Here is a 22,498-nt window from a genome sequence, read left to right as displayed (position 1 = left end):
TGTCTATGTACTAGATGATTTTTGGGATTTAGAAAACACGGAGAAAGTCTCGTATGTATTCTGTTTTATTGACATACTTCAATTCTTAAATTGATGAGAGATGGCACTGGGGAATCAATGAAGAAAGAGTTGATCCTAGTGTGTATCGTACCACATTCCTTCGCGTTCCTATCACCAAAGATATGATTTCCATGAAACTGTCTTTTACTACTAATATCTGATAAATCATAAATATGTCTCCGGCTTTACAATGTCTAAGATTCTTAATTCTCCCGACACGATATTAATTATAAGTTCGAGTTCTTTCAATGTCTGTTCAGCACAAATTTAGCCTTTTCACAGGCACTATATCTCACGTCTCGTTTATTAGCAGAATAGCCTTGACAACGCTCGGCAAAGATATTAGTATGAGAAGGTCCAACTATTTTCCGTCCCAATATCTCAAAATAATCTACACTCCTGGAAATAGAAAAAAGAACACATTGACACCGGTGTGTCAGACCAACCATACTTGCTCCGGACACTGCGAGAGGGCTGTACAAGCAATGATCACACGCACGGCACAGCGGACACACCAGGAACCACGGTGTTGGCCGTCGAATGGCGCTAGCTGCGCAGCATTTGTGCACCGCCGCCGTCGGTGTCAGCCAGTTTGCCGTGGCATACGGAGCTCCATCGCAGTCTTTAACACTGGTAGCATGCCGCGACAGCGTGGACGTGAACCGTATGTGCAGTTGACGGACTTTCAGCGAGGGCGTATAGTGGGCATGCGGGAGGCCGGGTGGACGTACCGCCGAATTGCTCAACACGTGGGGCGTGAGGTCTCCACAGTACATCGATGTTGTCGCCAGTGGTCGGCGGAAGGTGCACGTGCCCGTCGACCTGGGACCGGACCGCAGCGACGCACGGATGCACGCCAAGACCGTAGGATCCTACGCAGTGCCGTAGGGGACCGCACCGCCACTTCCCAGCAAATTAGGGACACTGTTGCTCCTGGGGTATCGGCGAGGACCATTCGCAACCGTCTCCATGAAGCTGGGCTACGGTCCCGCACACCGTTAGGCCGTCTTCCGCTCACGCCCCAACATCGTGCAGCCCGCCTCCAGTGGTGTCGCGACAGGCGTGAATGGAGGGACGAATGGAGACGTGTCGTCTTCAGCGATGAGAGTCGCTTCTGCCTTGGTGCCAATGATGGTCGTATGCGTGTTTGGCGCCGTGCAGGTGAGCGCCACAATCAGAACTGCATACGACCGAGGCACACAGGGCCAACACCCGGCATCATGGTGTGGGGAGCGATCTCCTACACTGGCCGTACACCACTGGTGATCGTCGAGGGGACACTGAATAGTGCACAGTACATCCAAACCGTCATCGAACCCATCGTTCTACCATTCCTAGACCGGCAAGGGAACTTGCTGTTCCAACAGGACAATGCACGTCCGCATGTATCCCGTGCCACCCAACGTCCTCTAGAAGGTGTAAGTCAACTACCCTGGCCAGCCAGATCTCCGGATCTGTCCCCCATTGAGCATGTTTGGGACTGAATGAAGCGTCGTCTCACGCGGTCTGCACGTCCAGCACGAACGCTGGTCCAACTGAGGCGCCAGGTGGAAATGGCATGGCAAGCCGTTCCACAGGACTACATCCAGTATCTCTACGATCGTCTCCATGGGAGAATAGCAGCCTGCATTGCTGCGAAAGGTGGATATACACTGTACTAGTGCCGACATTGTGCATGCTCTGTTGCCTGTGTCTATGTGCCTGTGGTTCTGTCAGTGTGATCATGTGATGTATCTGACCCCAGGAATGTGTCAATAAAGTTTCCCCTTCCTGGGACAATGAATTCACGGTGTTCTTATTTCAATTTCCAGGAGTGTATTATTCACCACTCCAATGTCTAACCCAGTTATGAGAATGATATTTAATTAGGTTTATAATCCCTAGCTTCCGACTACCACGGAACACAGCGAACATGCACCATTGAAAACAAAGACTCAAGAGAGCTAACAATGCTGCGCATTGGTTTATATATTGTATTCAAAACAAAACGCAGCTCAGTTATGTTTTCCTTATATTCCCTTTGCACTACTTTGCGTTATTCTATTTTGAATATCTACTCTTTGTAAAATTTTAACTAACTATTTCTTCGAAAGAATACTACCGTTTTTTGGCTCTTGGATCATTTCGTATTACAGAATTTAATCTAATATTCGTTTCTGAATACCCACTCTCTAAAGGGCGGTCACAAACTGCATGTACTACCCTAGCACGCCTTCTGTCAGATCCAAATTCTCAACTTATACCACACACTACCAGTATAGCATTACCCTCATTACTTGCAGCTTCTGGCCAATTCCTGTAAGAGTCCGAGCTTGTTGTGCATCTACACCGAAGGGATGACTGGGTGTCATCGCTTTAATTAATTATACATGTGGTGCCTATTCTTTCAGACATGTCTGGAAGTACAGACATCACTGTGATCCTACAACCACTATGTATGGTACAAGTTTTCAACTTGCCCCATTCATATAAACCAGTGCTCATTGGCAGCTAACATCTTTCATCCCTTTGTGTCTTGATTCATAGTGGCTGCAGGATCAAAAATGTGGCTGTTCTTCTGGACATATCCAAAAGAACGGACATCGCATATATAATGAAATGTCTAATACGGGGTGTTCAAAAGGTCTCTCCGCAGTGCCGTATGATTGTTAGCCGCGCGTGCCGTATGCTGCAGTGAATATACCGAAATGAAACTCAGTGAAATACAAGTTATTAATTTATTAAATATTCATTATTACTTACAAATTTTCACATTAAATGTTGAAAGTATCCCCTATGTTTTTGAATACACAATTCAATTCGTCTAACCATGTTCCCAAACGGAAGCTGCAACATTTCTTCTGTAACAGAAGCAGTGAAATTGGATGTTGCAGTTTTCAAATTCATCGATGGATTTTCGCCGGTTTTTATAGACAGTTGCTTTCGCTGCACTCCAGAAGAAAAAGTCAGGAAGTGTTAGGTCAGGCGATCGTGGAGGCCAAACTCCCTGTGAAATCATACGATCACCAAAAGCATCAGCAAGCAGTGACATTGAAACGCGGGCTGTATGCTCGCTTGTACTATCTTGCTGAAAATAACCGTTCAGTATTTCACTTAACACAAGTTCTCCAGTGAATGGGTACAGAATATCACTGCAGTATCGTTGTGCGTTTATTGTTTCGTTGAAAAATGTGGGACCCACAATCCGACGTCCAGAAATTGCAATCCAAACTCCTATTTTTACAGAAGCAAGTGTATGCTCATGAATACACAAGGGATTTGCAGTACTCCGCATACGACAATTTTGCGAGTTCATGTACCCGGATAAATGAGACCACCACGCCTCATCACTGAAAACCGTTTCATTAAGAATATCCTTTCCATTTTGTTGAACGAAATTTTTGATTCATTGACAATAATGCAGTCTCTTTCCATGATCAGTATTTTTCAGTTCTCGCACGACTGTCACTTTGTATGGGAAAAGTTCTAATTCCTTCCTTATAGCTGTGTGGGCCGTTCCGACACTAACATCTATTTCCTGGGAGAGTTTTCTTACTGACTTGTCCGGACTCTTGGAAATTTTATCGGAAATATCGAGTAGTTTAACATCAGACAAAACGCTAGGACGACCACTTCTTGGTGGATGTGTCACTGAGCCCGTACTTCGAAATTTTTTAACCAAATCTCGCATAGTATCGCGACGTGGGAGTGTTGTCTTCGGGAAAACTGAATTAAATGTTTGACGAACTGAAACTATGTATTTTGGACACTTGTTCGACTAAAAACACACATTCTTCATGGTTAGCATTTCAACAGTGACAACAACGAAACAGACGAACAAAGGAACTAAATTTAAACGTCCACGTCAACACGTAACGACACACACCAACGATACTACTGACGCTGGCTGAGATAAACGAAACAATGGAATGTTGGGAGAGTTCACTTGAAGGGAAGTAACCCAGGCAGGCTAACAATCATACGGCACTGAGGAGAGACTTTCTGAACACCCCGTACAACACAATATCAGAGAGAAAAAAATTCTTACCCGTCCAGGAATCGGATTCGGGATCCCAAAATCGAGAGGCAATAACTTTGACCGCTGGTCCATAAAATGTTGACGACATTAAGGTATTGAGTGTAGACAGGGTGCAGCTACTCACTGGGTGTATGGTGAGCACGTAGCTGGTGGGCGACTTGAGTGTGGGTGCCGCCCTGGTGAGCACGTGCCACAAGCTCATGACGTAGACGGCGCACGTGGACAGGACCGCCACCGTGGAGACGGCGATGACCCACACCAGCACCGGACTCAGCTCTGCAAAGCAGGAAGGGGAACTTACAGGGTGTGCTCCAGCCCTCATAGTCTGTCAACAGTGGAATGCTTCTGAGAATTGCATTCAGGTGAAACATAGTTGTATGCTAAAGAGAAACTCATATACCATTGAAACTTATTGGCAGATTAAAACTGTGTGCCGGACCGAGACTCGAACTCGGGACCTTTGCCTTTCGTGGGCAAGTGCTCTACCAACTGAGCTACCCAAGCACGACTGTAAAGTTTGGAACGTAGGAGACGCGGTACTGGTAGAAGTAAAGCTGTGAGGACGGGGTGTGAGTCGTGCTTGGGTAGCTCAGTTGGTAGAGCACTTGCCCGCGAAAGGCAAAGGTCCCGAGTTCGAGTCTCGGTCTGGCACACAGTTTTAATCTTCCAGGAAGTTTCATATCAGTGCACACTCCGCTGCAGAGTGAAAATCTCATTCAGGAATCATATATCATTGTTGGCTGGGAGGCCCCAATGGGTTGTTCAGCCACCTAATAGGAAACTTCCTCTGTACACAAAGAGCCCTTTCCACAAGATATGGGAGGGCTATAGATGAGACAAAACGGTATGACCACTATTGCCGCATGATGGCGTTACGGGCTCGTGACACGACAAGGAAAGTACGAGGGCCATCCAAAAAGTAACAGACATTTTGGTCTGTCGCGGCGGTTGGCGGTGCTATAGCGGCCATCTTGGTGTTATAACGGTCCTACATTCAGTACGCAGTGGTAGCGGGTGGACTGCGTTTCCGCTTTTTTGCTTTTTGTGACATGTTAAAATGTGTGCTGCTACAGAAACTCCTGTCTCTTCTGACGTGCGGTTTGTGATTAGGTTTTTGTTGATAAAAAACTGAAAACCAGTTGAAACTCATCGCGAGCTTAGTGATGTGTACGGAAAAAGAATAATGAGTTAAAGCCGAGCGAGGCAGTGGTGCATTGATTTTAAAAATGGCCGTACCAGTGTTCACAATGAGGACCGTAGTGGTAGGTCTAGCCTTGTGACTGGCGGAATGGTAATAGAAATCAACGACAGAATTTGTGAGAATCGTCGTTTTACGATTACGGAGCTCACAACATCCTTCCCAAATTTCACTGAGTTTGCGCCTGACACTGTGGCAGGCAAGCTTGGTTACCAAAAAAATTGTGCTAGGTGGGTTCCCAAAATCCTAACGAAAGACCACAAAAATCAGATTGGCTGCAGCACTGACCTTCCTCGAAGATTACGAGAAAAATAGTAACAAAGTTATCGATCGGCCAGCCAGTGTGGCCGAGCAGTCCTAGGCGCTTCAGTCTGGAACCGAGCGACCGCTATGGTCGCAGGTTCGTATCCTACCTCGGGCATGGATGTGTGTGGTGTCATTAAGTTAGTTAGGTGTACGTAGTTCTAAGTTCTAGGGGACTGATGACCTCAGATGTTGAGTCCCATAGAGCTCAGAGCTGTTTGAACCATTTAGTTATCGATCGTATTGTTACTGGGGGTGATACTTGGGTGAAATCAAAAGGCAGTCAGTGGAGTGGGGACATACAAATTCTCCAAAGAAACCAAGGAAGTGTTTGCAAACGCTGTCAGCAAGAAAGATCATGGCTATTATGTTTTGAGACTCTAAAGAAGTGATTCTCGTTGATTTCCTTCAATGTGAGACAACAATTATCTCAGAAAAATATTGTCCATCACTGACAAAGTTAAGGCAGACGGTATAAAACAAGCGTCAGGGAAAACTTTGCGCAAAAATTTTCTTTTTTTCATGACAACGCACTGCAAACATGGTCAATCGTATACGAGAGCACCTACGAGGTTGTGGACGGCAGATGTTTCATCAGCCCAAATATGGCGCTGAGCGACTACCACTTCTTCTCAACAATCAAGACATGGCTCGCTACACGACGCTTTGATACTGGTGCCGAACTGTTTGCCAGTTAAAACCAGTGGTAGCAGTCGCAGGTGACAGATTTCTACAGATATGTTATTTAAAAACCTGTGCCCCAATATGATGAGTAGCTCAGTCTGAATGGTGATTATGTGGGGAAATGACTTAAGAATGTATCTTTAAAATGCATATAATAAAATGTGATTTTTCCATATTGTTAATTTTTTATTTCTACATCTTCATCGACATCTGCATCTACACTCATGCTCATAAATTAAGGATAAAGCTATACATGGTGAAACAATGCTCTGGTGGGTGGTTTGCGGGTTTAAATAAGCTCTGGGCACGACCATGCGGTGCATTTGACCAGCGGTCGTTGAACGGTGGCGCTGGCAGCAATCCACATACGCAGAGGTGTGTTGGTGCATGTCAGAGTACGGTTCAGCGAGTAATTGTATAGACGTTTTCAGACATGCTAATGGTGACTGTGTGTTCAAAATAGCTCAAAGAATACATATTGATGACGTTATGAGGAGGAGAATACTAGGGCGATTAGAGGCTGGTCAAATAAAGCAGGTCGTAGCATGGGCCGTCCGCGTGCCACAAAGCGTGATCTCAAGATTATGGCAACGATTCCAGCAGACGGGAAACGTGTCCAGGCGCTACAGTACGGGACGTCCACAGTGTACTACACCACAAGAAGGCCGATATCTAACCATCAGTGCCCTCAGACGGCCATGACTGCAGGCAGCCTTGCTCGGGACCTTACCGTAGCCACTGGAACAGGTGTCTCCAGATTCACAGTCTACAGACGACTGAACAGACTCGGTTTATTCGCCCGGAGACCTGCAAGGTGCATTCCACTGACCCCTGGTCACAGGAGAGCCTGTAAAGCCTGGTGTCAAGAACACAGTACATGCTCGTTGGAACAGTGGTCCCAAGTTATGTTCACAGACGAGTCCAGGTATAGTCTGAACAGTGATTCTCGCCGGGTTTTCATCCGGCATGAATCAGGAACCAGATACCAACCCCTTAATATCCTTTAAAGGAATTTTCTATGGAGGTCGTAGTTTGATGGTGTGGGGTGGGATTATGATTGGTGCACGTACACCCCTGCAGAGGAACTGTAACAGGTCAGGTGCATTGGGACGTCATTTTGCATCAGTATGTCCGCCTTTTCAGGGGTAGTGGATCCCACCTTCCTCCTGATGGATGATAATGCACGGCCCCGCCGAGCTGCCATCGTGGAGGAGTGCCTTGAAACAGAAGATATCAGGTAAATGGAGTGGTCTGCCTGTTCTCCACACCTAAACCCCATCGAGCACATGTCGGATACTCTCTGTCTATGTATCACTGCACGTCTTCAAACCCTTAGGTCACTTCGGGAGCTCTGACAGGCACTGGTGAAAGAATGGGAGGCTATACCCCAGCAGCTGCTCGACCACCTGATCCAGAGTATGCCAACGCGTTGTGCGGCCTGTGTACGTGTGCATGGTGATCATATGCCATATTGATGTCGGGGTACATGCACAGGAAACAGTGGCGTTTTGTAGCACATGTGTTTCGAGACGGTTTTCTCAACTTATCACCAATACCATGGACTTACAGATCTGTGTCGTGTGTGTTCCCTATGCACCTATGCTATTAGCACCAGTTTTGTGTAGTGCCACATTGTGTGGCACCACATTCTGCAATTATCGTTAATTTATGAGCGTGAGTGTACATCTAAACTCTGCAAACCACCGTGAAGTGCATGGCAGAGGGTATGTCCCACTGTACCAATTATTAGGGTTTCTTACCATTCCATTCATGTATGGAGCATGGGAAGGGTGATAGTCTGAATGCCTCTATGTGTGCTCTAATTATTCTAATCGTGTCCTCATGACCCCTATGTGAGTGATACGAAAGAGGTTGTAGTATATTCCTAGAGTCATAATTTAAACTCGAAACTTCAGCCGTAGACTTTCTCCCGATAGTTTACGTCTGCCTTCAAGAGTCTGCCAGTTCAGTTTCTTCAGCATTTCTGTAACACTTCCCTACCGGTCAAACAAACCTGTAACAATTCGTGCTGTCCTTGTCTGTATACATTCAATATCCTCTGTTAGTCCTATCTGGTACAGTCCCACACACTTGAGCAATATTCCAGAACCGGTAGCACGAGTGATTTGTAGGCGATCTCCTTTGTAGTTAGATTGCACTTCCCCAGTATTCTATGAATAAACCGAAGGCTACCATCTGCTTTACCCCAAACTGAGCCTATGTGATGATTCCATTTCACATCCCTACAATGTGTTACACCCAGGCATTTGTATGAGTTGGCCGATTCCAACTGTGACTCACTGATATTATGCTCATAGGATACAACGTTTGTTTGTGAAGTGCACAATTTTACATTTTTGAACATTTAAATCAAGTTGCTGGTCTCCGCACCACTTAGAAATCTTATTAAGATCTGACTGAATATTTATGCAGCCTGTTTCAGACAGTACTTCATCATATACAACTGCATCACCTGCAAAAAGCATGAGGTTACTGAGACATGTTTACTTAGGGAAAAGGCAGATTTCGGTGTAGACAGGTCGTACTCAGATACCGGTTGCTCAGTTCGTTTTTTTTTTTTTTTTTTTTTTCAATCACGTTCACTTTATTTGGAACCAACTGCATATAAGGATGACGATAAGGAACAATTATCAAATTTGGCTGTTAAGGCAATATCTAATTAAAAATTCTTTAGACCAATTGCATTCACAGCTGAAGGCCTTATTGATCATAAATTCAAATTACTTGTCAGGTGAAGACCCCAGTAGTAATAACTCAAAACCATTTGACGGCTGAAGGCTTAGATAGCAAATTCTTACTAAAATATTGTAAAAAAGGACAATCATATTAAGAGACAATATCTAATTAAAAATTCTTAATACAAAACTGCATTCACGGCTGAAGGCCTTATTGACAAGAAATTCAAATTATTTGTTGGCTGAGGGCCCCAATAGTAATTATTCAAAAACAATTTGACGGCTGAAGACCTAGATAGCAAATTCTTACTAAAATATTATAAAAAGGGCAATCATATTAAGAGACAATACCTGATTAAAAATTCTTAAGACAAATTGCATTCATGGCTGAAGGCCTTATTGACTATCATCACAATCTGATCAAATCAAAAGAGAAGTGGGCCTCAGACAGTGCTCCAAGGATCGACCTGTGAAAGTCGCTCAACTTCATAAACGATGAGACATGCAGGCAAGAGTTTTATTCACTTAACCAGATGGCATTTCAAATTAGTGACAGTTTAAACGCCTGCCAACACTCTTGCACCATCTATCCAACGCCTGATAACCAGCACAACAATGGGATAACCCAGGCAAGGCGGAACCGGCGGACAGCACTGCGTCTTCAGAATCCGGTGCTTAGAACATCCAGAAGCAGAAGGACCCACTACGACGAAAGTGGTCCAAAAAAAAAAATATACGAACCACATTCGAGAAGGCTGTCGAACTACGCTCGTTACCGGACAGCAGTGGCAAGGCGTGGAAACATACGAGGTAAGGCTAGAAAAAAACCGGACTGATGCTGGAAAAAACATTTATTTACAATTATTTACAATGTCATGTTATCTCCTTCAATGTACTCTCCTCCTCGGTCTCTACACCGCTCCATACGAATTTTCCACTGTTCATAGCAATGCTGCAGATCATTTTCGGTAAGTCCATACATTACTTCCGTCGCTTTTTCTTTTACTGCTTCAACAGTCTCAAATCTAGTTCCTTGACTTTAGGGAAAAGAAAAAAGTCACAGGGGGCCAAATCAGGTGAGTAGGGTGGATGATCTAAGATGGGAATGTTGTGTTTTGCCAAAAACGTCTTCACTGACAACGCACTGTGAGCTGGGGCATTGTCTTGGTGAAGGATCCATGACTTTTTTCTCCACAAATCGTTCCGTTTTCTCCGTACTCGCTCACGTAGGGTAGACAGGACGCTAATGTAGTAATGCTGATTCACTGTTTGTCACTCTGGTACCCAATCAATATGCACAAACCCTTTGATGTCGAAAAAAACAATCATCATTGCCTTGAATTTCGATTTTGACATTCGTGCTTTTTTTTGTCGTGGAGAACCAGGAGTTTTCCAATGCATCGATTGGCGTTTAGTTTCGGGATCGTAAGTAAAAAACCACGATTCATCGCAAGTAAAATATTTTGTAAGAAGGTAGGATCACTTTCAATGTTTTCCAGGATGTCAGAACAAATCATTCTTCGGCGTTCCTTCTGTTCAATTGTGAGACACTTTGGAACCATTTTTGAACACACTTTGTTCATGTTGAAACTTTCATGAAGAATCTGCCAAACACTTTCCTTGTCAACTCCTGTTAACTGAGACACTGCTCTGATTGTTAAACGGCGATCCTGTCGAACAAGTTTACCGATTTTTTCAATGTTTGCATCAGTTTTTGCTGACAATGGTCTGCCAGTGCGAGTGTCATCACTGGTGTCTTCGCGGCCATCTTTAAATCGTTTAAACCACTCAAACACTTGTGTTCGCGATAAACAATCATCGCCGTACACTTGTTGTAACATTACAAACGTTTCACTTGCAGATTTTCCTAGTTTGAAACAAAATTTGATGTTAACACGCTGTTCTTTCTGTACACTCAACATTTTCCGACGCACAGACAAAACGTCAACTACTTAAAACAGACGCCACGGGCAGACTGAGTGCAGGAGGCAGATGAAACTCGAGCAGTAGGCGGAGCGAGAGTCACGTGACAGGCCATGCGACTTTCAGCCTTATTGCATTCGTTTTATTGTTTCACCAGTACTAGTCCGGTTTTTTTCTAGCCACACCTCGTACACTGCTGCGAAAATACGCTAACCTCCAGGGCAGGTAACTGGTGCGTTAGCGGCTATTAGGCAGAAAAATACCGCTGGTTGAACTTCGTCAATAAACACAAGGAATTCAATCATAATAATGAAAGGTGGAGGACGGCTAATTAATTTCGCCAACTCCAAACACTCCACTCGTTGCTCTTCGTCTCAGCGACCCTGCGAGCAACAACGTGCGAACAAACAGCATAAAGGTTTCAGTACTGGGTTAATGTTCACTCAACTCAAACGTCCTGGGTCCGGTGGACAACGAAGCAACTACAGCCCCTCGATCCAGCAGTGCCTGCGTGCGGCCAGCCGTCCCGGCATGTCCTCACACTGCCAGACCTCCATCCCAACCGAACTGCCCGACACACTCCAACCCAGAAGACACTAGATGTTCTTCCATGGTACTAGGTATCGACAACTGCTGCTGCTGCCACTCACAGACAGACAATGCTAGCAAACGTAGTGGCGCCAGTAAACTCAAGAAGAAAACGAGACGCCACTATCCCTATTACACGATGCCAGCCTACCAATGGCACAAACGTGAGCTGCAACACGGCTCAGTTACTATCAATATTATCTTCAAGGTCATTAATATACAACCTGAACAGCAAGGGTCCCAACACATTTCCCTGGGCACACCCGAAATTACGAGGGCGGTTCAGAAAGTAACCTCCGATTGGTCACAGTGCGGGTTGTGGGGGGAGTAGCGACGCCATCTGTGCGTTCACGCACTCAACAGGTCAGTCGGCATCAAGCCGTGGTCGAGTGAACGTCGTACCTGCGCTAGTTTGGTTTTGTGGCAGTTTGAAATGTGTGCTGCAATAGAAAACCCCGCCAAATGTGAAGTGTGTGCTGTCATAAGGTTTTTTACAGCCAAAGGATATTCTGCAGCAGCTATTCTTCGTGAGCTTTGTGCCGTGTATGGACCAAGAGTTATGAGTGAAGGAGTTGTCCGTGAATGGGTACGTTTATTTAAAGGTGGACGAGAAAACGTTCATGATGAAGAGAGGAGTGGTAGACCATCATTGGTGACTGACGAACTCGTTCAGACAGTTGATGCAAAAGTTCGTGAAAATCGACGTTTCTCAATGTCGGAGTTGTCTACTGGTTTTCCACAGATTTCTAAGACTCTCTTGTACGAGATAGTGACAGCAAGATTGGGTTACCGTAAGTTCTGTGCGCGATGGGTGCCCAAAATTCTTACCGACCACCACAAAACTCAAAGAATGGCATCTGCATTAGACTTTCTGTCACGTTATGAGGACGAAGGAGAACCATTGTTAAACAGAATCGTGACCGGTGACGAAACCTGGATTAAGTACGTGAACCCTGAGACAAAAGAACAATCAAAGATGTGGGCACATTCAAATTCGCCTACCAAACCAAGAAAAGCCTCGCAAGATTTTTCTGCCAGAAAACTGATGGCAACAGTGTTTTGGGATGCCAAAGGGGTGTTGTTGGTTGAATTCATGGAACGTGGTACGACCATTAATCAAGACGTGTACTGTGAAACAATAAAAAAGTTACGACGGGCTATACAGAACAAACGCCGTGGTATGCTGACTTCCGGTATCGTTTTTTTGCACGATAACGCCCGTCCTCACTCTGCTCGCAGAACAACAGCCCTTCTTGAGTCCTTCAAGTGGGACGTTATCAACCATCCACCTTACAGCCCAGACCTGGCGCCAAGTGATTATCACCTCTTCATGCATTTGAAGAAGTGGCTCAGGTCACAGCGGTTTGATGACGACGAAGAGCTCAAAGATGCGGTCACAGGCTGGCTCCAGGCACAAGCGGGTGATTTTCATGCAGAAGGAATTTCAAAGCTTGTGAAGAGATAAGATAAGTGCCTCAATCGCTATGGAGACTATGGAGAAAAATAGTGCAAAGATGTAGTTGTAAGATGTATATATTAAAATATTTTTATTTAACTTGGTGTATTTTTTTAAATCAACCGGACGTTACTTTCTGAACGGCCCTCGTATTTCTAGATCTGACGATGACTCTCTATCTAATATACCACCACTCTGCATCTTCCCTGTCACGTTCTCCGTCCAGTGACAAATTTCACTTGATACCCCATATGATGGTACTTTTGACAATAACTGGTGTGGTACTGAGTCAAATGTTTTTCTGAAATCAAGAAATACAGCATCTATCATTCTGGTTTGATCCAGTGTAAGAAAGATGGGACTTGGGTTTCACATGATCGATGTTTTCGAAATCCATGCTGGTTGGCATGGAAGAGGTCTTCCTGTTCGAGATACCTCATTATATTTGGGCTTAGAATATGTTCTAAAATTCTGCAACAAACCGATGTCAAGGATATCGGACGATAGTTTTGTGGATCACTTGAATTACCCGTTTTTTAGACGTGTGTGACTTCAGCCTTTTTCCAGGAACCATAGATTCTTGTTCGAGGGATCTAAAATACAGGGTGAGCACAAATTCTTGCCCTGATGATAACAATTTATTACAGAATAACCGTTTGACATGATAATTTACATTTGATACTGTTACATAGGTTAGTGTTACTAGTTTTTTTTCTTTGTTTTAAGACCACTAACGTTAGTAAACCTCAACGTGTGCTCCCTTGGTAGCTCGTAGAATGTAGAGGCGGTATTCCAGTTCCCGCCAGGTGTTTCGTAACATGTGTTCTGTTACAGTACCCACAGCAGCTTGTGTCCTAGCCTTCAGTTCGTCGACGTCAGCAACTGGTGTGACGAAGACTCTGTCCTTGATATAGCCCCAGAAAGAAAAGTTAAGGGGCGTAGTGTCTGGAGAGGGGAGTAATGTCCGGATCAGTCGATTGGAAGGAACAGTCTAATACCCTGTCCACCCTGCTTTCCAAACATTCAACAAAATTCGGATGAATGATTTGGCTATGCACATCGCTCGACACGAATCCCGTTGGACATATAAGAGACGTAATCGAGCAGTCAGTTTGTGCACGACATCCTGCGCTGGCAACACTTTCGCAATTACGGATGATTACAGAAGCAACATGGCTCAATATTTCTGCAGGCGACTTCCAACGATTTGTTGAGTCCATGACAGGTCGAGATGCTACATTCTACTAAATAAGATTCTATTAAACAAATTACAAGCATTAGGAATAAGAGGGGTAGCTAATGACTGGTTTCGATCATACCTAACGGATAAGGTACAAAGAGTAGAGATAGCACATACTTCATATAGACCAAACATTTAGTAAAACACTTGTTGTTGTTGTTGTGGTCTTCAGTCCTGAGACTGGTTTGATGCAGCTCTCCATGCTACTCTATCCTGTGCAAGCTTCTTCATCTCCCAGTACCTACTGCAACCTACATCCTTCTGAATCTGCTTAGCGTATTCATCTCTTGGTCTCCCTCAACGATTTTTGCCCTCCACGCTGCCCTCCAATGCTAAATTTGTCATCCCTTGATGCCTCAAAACATGTCCTACCAACTGATCCCTTCTTCTAGTCAAGTTGTGCCACAAACTTCTTTTCTCCCCATTAGTTACGTGATCTACCCACCTTATCTTCAGCATTCTTCTGTAGCACCACATTTCGAAAGCTTCTATTCTCTTCTTGTCCAAACTAGTTGTCGTCCATGTTTCACTTCCATACATGGCTACACTCCATACAAGTACTTTCAGAAACGACTTCCTGACACTTAAATCTATACTCGATGTTAACAAATTTCTCTTCTTCAGAAACGCTTTCCTTGCCATTGCCAGTCTACATTTTATATCCTCTCTACTTCGACCATCATCGGTTATTTTACTCCCTAAATAGCAAAACTCCTTTACTACTTTCAGTGTCTCATTTCCTAATCTAATTCCCTCAGCATCACCCGACTTAATTTGACTACATTCCATTATCCTCGTTTTGCTTTTGTTGATGTTCATCTTATATCCTCCTTTCAAGACACTGTCCATTCCGTTCAACTGCTCTTCCAAGTCCTTTGCTGTCTCTGACAGAATTACAATGTCATCGGCGAACCTCAAAGTTTTTACTTCTTCTCCATGAATTTTAATACCTACTCCGAATTTTTCTTTTGTTTCCTTTACTGCTTGCTCAATATACAGATTGAATGACATCGGGGAGAGGCTACAACCCTGTCTCACTCCTTTCCCAACCACTGCTTCCCTTTCATGTCCCTTGACTCTTATAACTGCCATCTGGTTTCTGTACAAATTGTAAATAGCCTTTCGCTCCCTGTATTTTACCCCTGCCACCTTCAGAATTTGAAAGAGAGTATTCCAGTTAACATTGTCAAAAGCTTTCTCTAAGTCTACAAATGCTAGAAACGAAGGTTTGCCTTTTCTTAATCTTTCTTCTAAGATAAGTCGTAAGGTCAGTATTGCCTCACGTGTTCCAACATTTCTACGGAATCCAAACTGATCTTCCCCGAGGTCGGCTTCTACCAGTTTTTCCATTCGTCTGTAAAGAATTCGCGTTAGGTTTTTGCAGCTGTGACTTATTAAACTGATAGTTCGGTAATTTTCACATCTATCAACACCTGCTTTCTTTGGGATTGGAATTATTATATTCTTCTTGAAGTCCGAGGGTATTTCGCCAGTTTCATACATCTCGCTCACCAGATGGTAGAGTTTTGTCAGGACTGGCTCTCCCGAGGCCGTCAGTAGTTCTAATGGAATGTTGTCTACTCCCGGGGCCTTGTTTCGACTCAGGTCTTTCAGTGCTCTGTCAAACTCTTCACGCAGTATCTTATCTCCCATTTCGTCTTCATCTACATCCTCTTCCATTTCAATAATATTGTCCTCAAGTACATCGCCCTTGTATAAACCCTCTATATACTCCTTCCACCTTTCTGCCTTCCCTTCTTTGCTTAGAACTGGGTTGCCATCTGAGCTCTTGATATTCATACAAGTGGTTCTCTTCTCTCCAAAGGTCTCTTTAATTTTCCTGTAGGCAGTATCTATCTTACCCCTAGTGAGACAAGCCTCTACATCCTTACATTTGTCCTCTAGCCATCCCTGCTTAGCCATTTTGCACTTCCTGTCGATCTCATTTTTGAGACGTTTGTATTCCTTTTTGCCTGCTTCATTTACTGCGTTTTTATATTTTCTCCTTTCATCAATTAAATTCAATATTTCTTCTGTTACCCAAGGATTTCTACTAGCCCTCGTCTTTTTACCTACTTGATCGTTTGCTGCCTTCACTACTTCATCCCTCAGAGCTGCCCATTCTTCTTCTACTGTATTTCTTTCCCCCATTCGTGTCAATTGTTCCCTTATGCTCTCCCTCAAACTCTCTACAACCTCTGGTTCTTTCAGTTTATCCAGGTCCCATCTGCTTAAATTCCCACCTTTTTGCAGTTTCTTCAGTTTCAATCTGCAGTTCATAACCAATAGATTGTGGTCAGAATCCACATCTGCCCCAGGAAATGTCTTACAATTTAAATCCTGATTCCTAAATCTCTGTCTTACCATTATATAATCTATCTGATACCTTTTAGTATCTCCAGGATTCTTCCAGGTATACAACCTTCTTTTATGATTCTTGAACCAAGTGTTAGCTATGATTAAGTTATGCTCTGTGCAAAATTCTACAAGGCGGCTTCCTCTTTCATTCCTTTCCCCCAATCCATATTCACCTACTATGTTTCCTTCTCTCCCTTTTCCTACTGACGTATTCCAGTCACCCATGACTATTAAATTTTCGTCTCCCTTCACTACCTGAATAATTTCTTTTATCTCGTCATACATTTCATCTATTTCTTCATCATCTGCAGAGCTAGTTGACATATAAACTTGTACTACTGTAGTAGGTATGGGCTTTGTGTCTATCTTGGCCACAATAATGCGTTCACTATGCTGTTTGTAGTACCTTACCCGCATTGCTATTTTCCTATTCATTATTAAACCTACTCCTGCATCACCCCTATTTGATTTTGTATTTATAACCCTGTAATCACCTGACCAAAAGTCTTGTTCCTCCTGCCACCGAACTTCACTAATTCCCACTATATCTAACTTTAACCTATCCATTTCCCTTTTTAAATTTTCTAACCTACCTGCCCCATTAAGGGATCTGATCCAGTAAAACACTTATCAGAATGAAAATACATTAATAAAGGGGTTCTGCAAGGTAGCATATTAGGACCAATACTATCCCTGATATACATCAATGACTTTCCCAGTAGTGTTAGTCATGGTGAAAAAATTCTGTTCGCTGATGACAGCAATATCATAGTCACTGAGAAAACAAGAGAACTCCTTGCCGAGAAAGCAAATCAAACTCTCAAGGAAGTTTATGATTGGTCAATAAGTAATAAAGTGACATTGAACATAAAGAAAAGTAATGCCATGAATTTCAGTTTGAAGAGGAAAAATGACAATCTCAAATTGAAATTAGATGGCACCTGTATAGACTGTGGAACGAATGCAAAATTTATAGGAATGAACGTTGATTATCAGTTGAAGTGGCGTGAACACACAAAGGTACTTACAAACAGAATGTCAGCAGCCTGTTATGCTCTTAGAATCCTATCATCAGTGAGTAACATGCAGTGTCTTTTAGTTACATATTATTCACATGTACACTCAATTCTTAGCTATGGCATTCTTTTTTGGGGAATAAACACACAAATTATGAACACAATTTTCAAACTCCAGAAAAGAGAAATAAGGGTAATAACCCAAAATACTAGTCGAGCTTATTGTAAAGATCTGCTCAAAACACTGGGGATTTTAACTGCTCCATGTGAATACATTTACCAGTCAGTTGTACACATCAAAAATAACATTGGTAATTATTGTACAAACAGCTCTGTCCATGACCATGCAACAAGAGATAGACTCAACCTACATTTACCAAGAAAAAATAACATAAAATTCAAAACAGCAGCATTTTCTACCAAGGAATAATATTATACAATAAATTACCAAAAAAATTAAAGAAATTGCAAAAACACACTTATTTAAAAAGGCAGCTAAAAAGTACCTGTTACGCAATACATTTTATACATTGAAGGATTTCTTAGATAAAACAGAGTAGGGATTTGATAAACAATGTTCTACAAATAAATAACAACAATAATGATTATAAAACATCCCACATTCCACGTAACACCTTCACTTTGTTTTTTTTTTCTTTGTTTTTTCCTTTCTAGAAACACTTATCCCCAAGCTATGCATAGCTGAATACTAACACCTCTTCCTCTTTCTAAGCTCAACATCTCACTCATTATGGAGGGATGCTGACTCAGTTTTTCAGGATAGTAAATGGGAAGCTGCGGTACAGAAAATGGTCCAGAGACCACCAGTGTGTGTGTGTTTGTGTGTGTGTGTGCGTGTGTGTGTGTTGTGAGTGAAGTGTTATGAAACAATGTGTGTATAGTGTGTGCAGTGACTGATGGTGAGATATGGAGTAAATCTAATGATTGTCTCTAACTAGAAGTCTGTAAATATATGTGTAAACGAATTAGCTTATTTTAAATTGGTCTAAACTTGTAAATACTTTGACATGTCCTGTATCCTTGTGAAAAGAGATCTACGGATGAATAAAGCTGCTACTACTATTACTACAACTACCACTACTAAAACGAGGTCCGACACGATATTAGGAGGTATCACATGACTTTTGTCTCCTCAGTGTAGACCGACCTTGAGCTGGGCGAGTGATGATAAGGACAAGATGGCATGATGCATTTCCATATTCTGCGAAAATATGAAGTGAAATGTGGTTTTCGGCCACCATCTAAGACTAGAGCCCGTTTAGGATCACTAAAGGATGATCTGAGTTTGCGAATGGCGGATCTCTTATCACATTTCTTGCAGCTGTGCTATGTCATATACAGGATGTCCCAGGAGGAGCGATCATTAGTCAGGGTTATGACAGGAATGATCATTCGAAGCAAAAAAGTCTAGCAAACATGAGCTCTAAAACGCTTACCTTAAAAGGTATGAGCACTTGACCAGTTGAAGAGATGAGTAGCGAAGATTAACAAGTGCCCATAGCTCTTAAAGTATGCACTTTTGAGCTCATGTTTACTGGACATTTGTTTCTTGTTTTGGTCCATACTACTTCCTCCCAAAATATGTAAGCAAAATGCTGCCATTAGAAGAGATTTATTTGACAGTACCACAGCTGAAGTAGTGGTCCAACTCTCAAGCTATGCATTTTGAAGCCCATTTTTAACTAACCCCCGAAGCAAACGTGAGTTTAACGTGTCTGTCTGTCCTTGACATCGTAGCTCCCAAAAGATCCGATTTTAACGTAGTTTTTTTTTATTTGAAATATGGTTTCATGAGAATGGAAAATGGAAATGCCGTGTGGCCATGGCCTCCCGTCAGGTAGACCGTTCGCCTGGTGCAAGTCTTTCGAGTTGACGCCACTTCGGTGACTTGCGTGTCGATGGAGATGAAATGATGATGATAAGGGCAACACAACACCAAGTCCCTGAGCGGAGAAAATCTCCGACGCAGCCGGGAATCGAATCCGGGCCATAAGGTAAGACAGTTCGTCACGCTGACCACTCAAGCTACCAGGGGCGCACTTGATTGGAATAATTCTTAGCAATGGTCAATGAAAGTCTGTTTTGAGCCGTTTAAATTTCATCAGCTTAAGTAAGTAAAAATGTTTCCTGCCGGTGCGATCTCTTTATATAGGCTGCGTAATACGTAAGAGTTACATCAGGCGCTGCAGTCTGGAACCGCAAGACCGCTACAGTCGCAGGTTCGAATCCTGCCTCGGGCATGGATGTTTGTGATGTCCTTAGGTTAGTTAGGTTTAAGTAGTTCTAAGTTCTAGGGGACTGATGACCTCAGAAGTTAAGTCTCATAGTGCTCAGAGCCATTTGAACCAGTTACATCAGGTTACGTCGTACCAGACTGTAGAGCTCAAAAAGATCTAAATAAAATTTCGCGAGAACATATCTTTTACGGTTGACCAGCAATGATGATTTTTGTCTTTTGAAGTAGCATTTTTGTCTTTAGAAGTAGCGTGTTTCAGCACCTGTAAAGCAGAAGAACTGTAAAAGATTAACATATGGTCTCGCTACCTTTTGTGTATTTCTTTTTGAGGTCTACAATTCGGTACAAAGTCGAATTGTTTTCCCCTAATAGTTCAAATGGTTCAATTGGCTCTAAGCATTATGGGACTTACTATCTGAGGTCATCAGTCCCCTAGCCTTAGAGCTACTTAAACCTAATCAGCCTAAGGACATCACACATATCCATGCCCGAGGCAGGATTCGAACCTGCAATCTTAGCAGCAGCGCGGTTCCAGACTGAAGCGCCTAGAACCCCTCGGCCACAACGGCCGGCTTTCCCCTAATAGTCTAGGCAGCCAATTGCAAGAGAGCGTAATGGCAGCCCAATTTCTTTCGACTTGATTTAGTACTATCGCCATTGCTTATTTATTATGTTACCTAAATTAGGTAAATATATACTAAAACGTAGTCGATGAATATACGTGTGAATCAGAAAAAAAGAACAACGCAAATCACAATGGTAAGATGCGATGATAGTGTTTAATGCACTTAAATTGCTAATAGTAATGCATTTTAATTACCAATATCAGCTCAAAACCGCACGTGCGATAATACATTGCCATACTCTTGCAACTTTAATAACATTTATGAAAATACATCTACTGCCCGAATACGAAGATTTCGGCGTCTCAATTTCGTGTTTCGTTCCGGAAAGTGTGAATACGGGTATAAGAGTGTCGATTGTGCCTTGAATACCAATAAAATACAAAGTTTTAAAAGTTGGAAATAAAACACAACTTAAAAAAAAAACAAAAAAACCTCTAGAAAGTAAAGAAATAATATGTACTGCCCGCTAAGTAGTAATAATTTGATCCGAGCGTGGTCCCGTCGGGGATCACTAAATAAATAAAATAAAAACAGATACATCTAAAACGATAAAGTGTGGAATTTAAATAGAAGAAAACTACTTAGGCAACGTAGGTAAATACACTAATGTTCAGAAAGAAACAGAACACCTTGCGCGAATAGAGTTGTTGTTGTTGCGGTCTTCAGTCCAGAGACTGGTTTGATGCAGCTCTCCATGCTACTCTATCCTGTGCAAGCTTCTTCATCTCCCAGTACCTACTGCAGCCTACATCCTTCTGAATCTGCTTAGTGTATTCATCTCTTGGTCTCCCTCTACGATTTTTACCTTCCAAGCTGCCCTCCAATACTAAATTGGTGATCCCTTGATGCCTCAGAACTTGTCCTACCAACCGATCCCTTCTTCTAGTCAAATTGTGCCATAAATTTTTCTTCTCTCCAATTCTATTCAATACCTCCTCATTAGTTATGTGATCTACCCATCTAATCTTCAGCATTCTTCTGTAGCACTACATGTCGAAAGCTTCTATTCTCTTCTTGTCTAAACTATTTATCGTCCACGTTTCACTTCCATATCTGGCTACACTCCATGCAAATACTTTCAGAAACGACTTCCTGACACTTAAATCTATACTCGATGTTAACAAATTTCTCTTCTTCAGAAACGTTTTCCTTGCCATTGCCAGTCTACATTTTATACCCTCCCTACTTCGACCATCATCAGCTATTTTGCTCCCCAAATAGCAAAACTCATTAACTACTTTAAGTGTGTCACTTCCTAATCTGATTCCCTCAGCATCACCCGACTTAATTCCATTATCCTCGTTTTGCTTTTGTTGATGTTCATCTTATATCCTCCTTTCAAGACACTGTCCATTCCGCTCACCTGATCTTCCAGGTCCTTTGCAGTCTCTGGTTGAATTACAATGTCATTGGCGAACCTCAACGTTCTTATTTCTTCTCCATGGATTTTAATTCCTACTTCGAACTTTTCTTTTGTTTCCTTTACTGCTTGGTCAATATACAGATTGAATAACATCGGGGAGAGGCTACAACCCTGTCTCACTCCTTTCCCAACCACTGCTTCCCTTTCATGCCCCTCGACTCTTATAACTGCTATCTGGTTTCTGTACAAATTGTAAATAGCCTTTCGCTCCCTGTTTTTTACCTCTGCCACCTTCAGAATTTTAAACAGAGTATTCCAGTCAACATTGTCAAAAGCTTTCTCTAAGTCTACAAAGGCTAGAAACGAAAGGTTTGCCTTTCCCTAATCTATTTTCTAAGCTAAGTCGTAGGGTCAGTATTGCCTCACGTGTTCCAACATTTCTACGGAATCCAAACTGATCTTCCCCGAGGTCGGCTTCTACCAGTTTTTCCATTCGTCTGTAAAGAATTCGTGTTAGTATTTTGCAGCCGTGGCTCATTAAACTGATAGTTTGGTAATTTTCACATCTGTCAACACCTGCTCTCTTTGGGATTGGAATTATTATATTCTTCTTGACGTCTGAGGGTATTCACCCTGTCTCATACATCTTGCTCACCAGATGTTAGAGACAGGACGTTAATATTCACAGGACATGAACATTAGTGTGTTCTGC

The 22,498-nt window shown here is 42.9% G+C and overlaps 1 protein-coding gene across 1 annotated transcript in view; it reads right to left on the bottom strand.

The window, feature by feature from the left end:
• LOC126428071 (organic solute transporter alpha-like protein) overlaps window positions 1-22,498 on the bottom strand; it is an 88,469-nt gene that overhangs the window by 40,977 nt on the left and 24,994 nt on the right. Inside the window, exon 3 of the mRNA XM_050089955.1 lies at window positions 4,203-4,354. Within this exon, the coding sequence (XP_049945912.1) occupies window positions 4,203-4,354 (152 nt within the window). The remainder of the gene's footprint in view (window positions 1-4,202; window positions 4,355-22,498) is intronic.

The sequence above is a fragment of the Schistocerca serialis genome, chromosome 12 (assembly GCF_023864345.2).
Source record: "Schistocerca serialis cubense isolate TAMUIC-IGC-003099 chromosome 12, iqSchSeri2.2, whole genome shotgun sequence".
Lineage (NCBI taxonomy): Eukaryota > Metazoa > Arthropoda > Insecta > Orthoptera > Acrididae > Schistocerca > Schistocerca serialis.
This window is presented reverse-complemented; position numbering and strand designations above follow the sequence as displayed.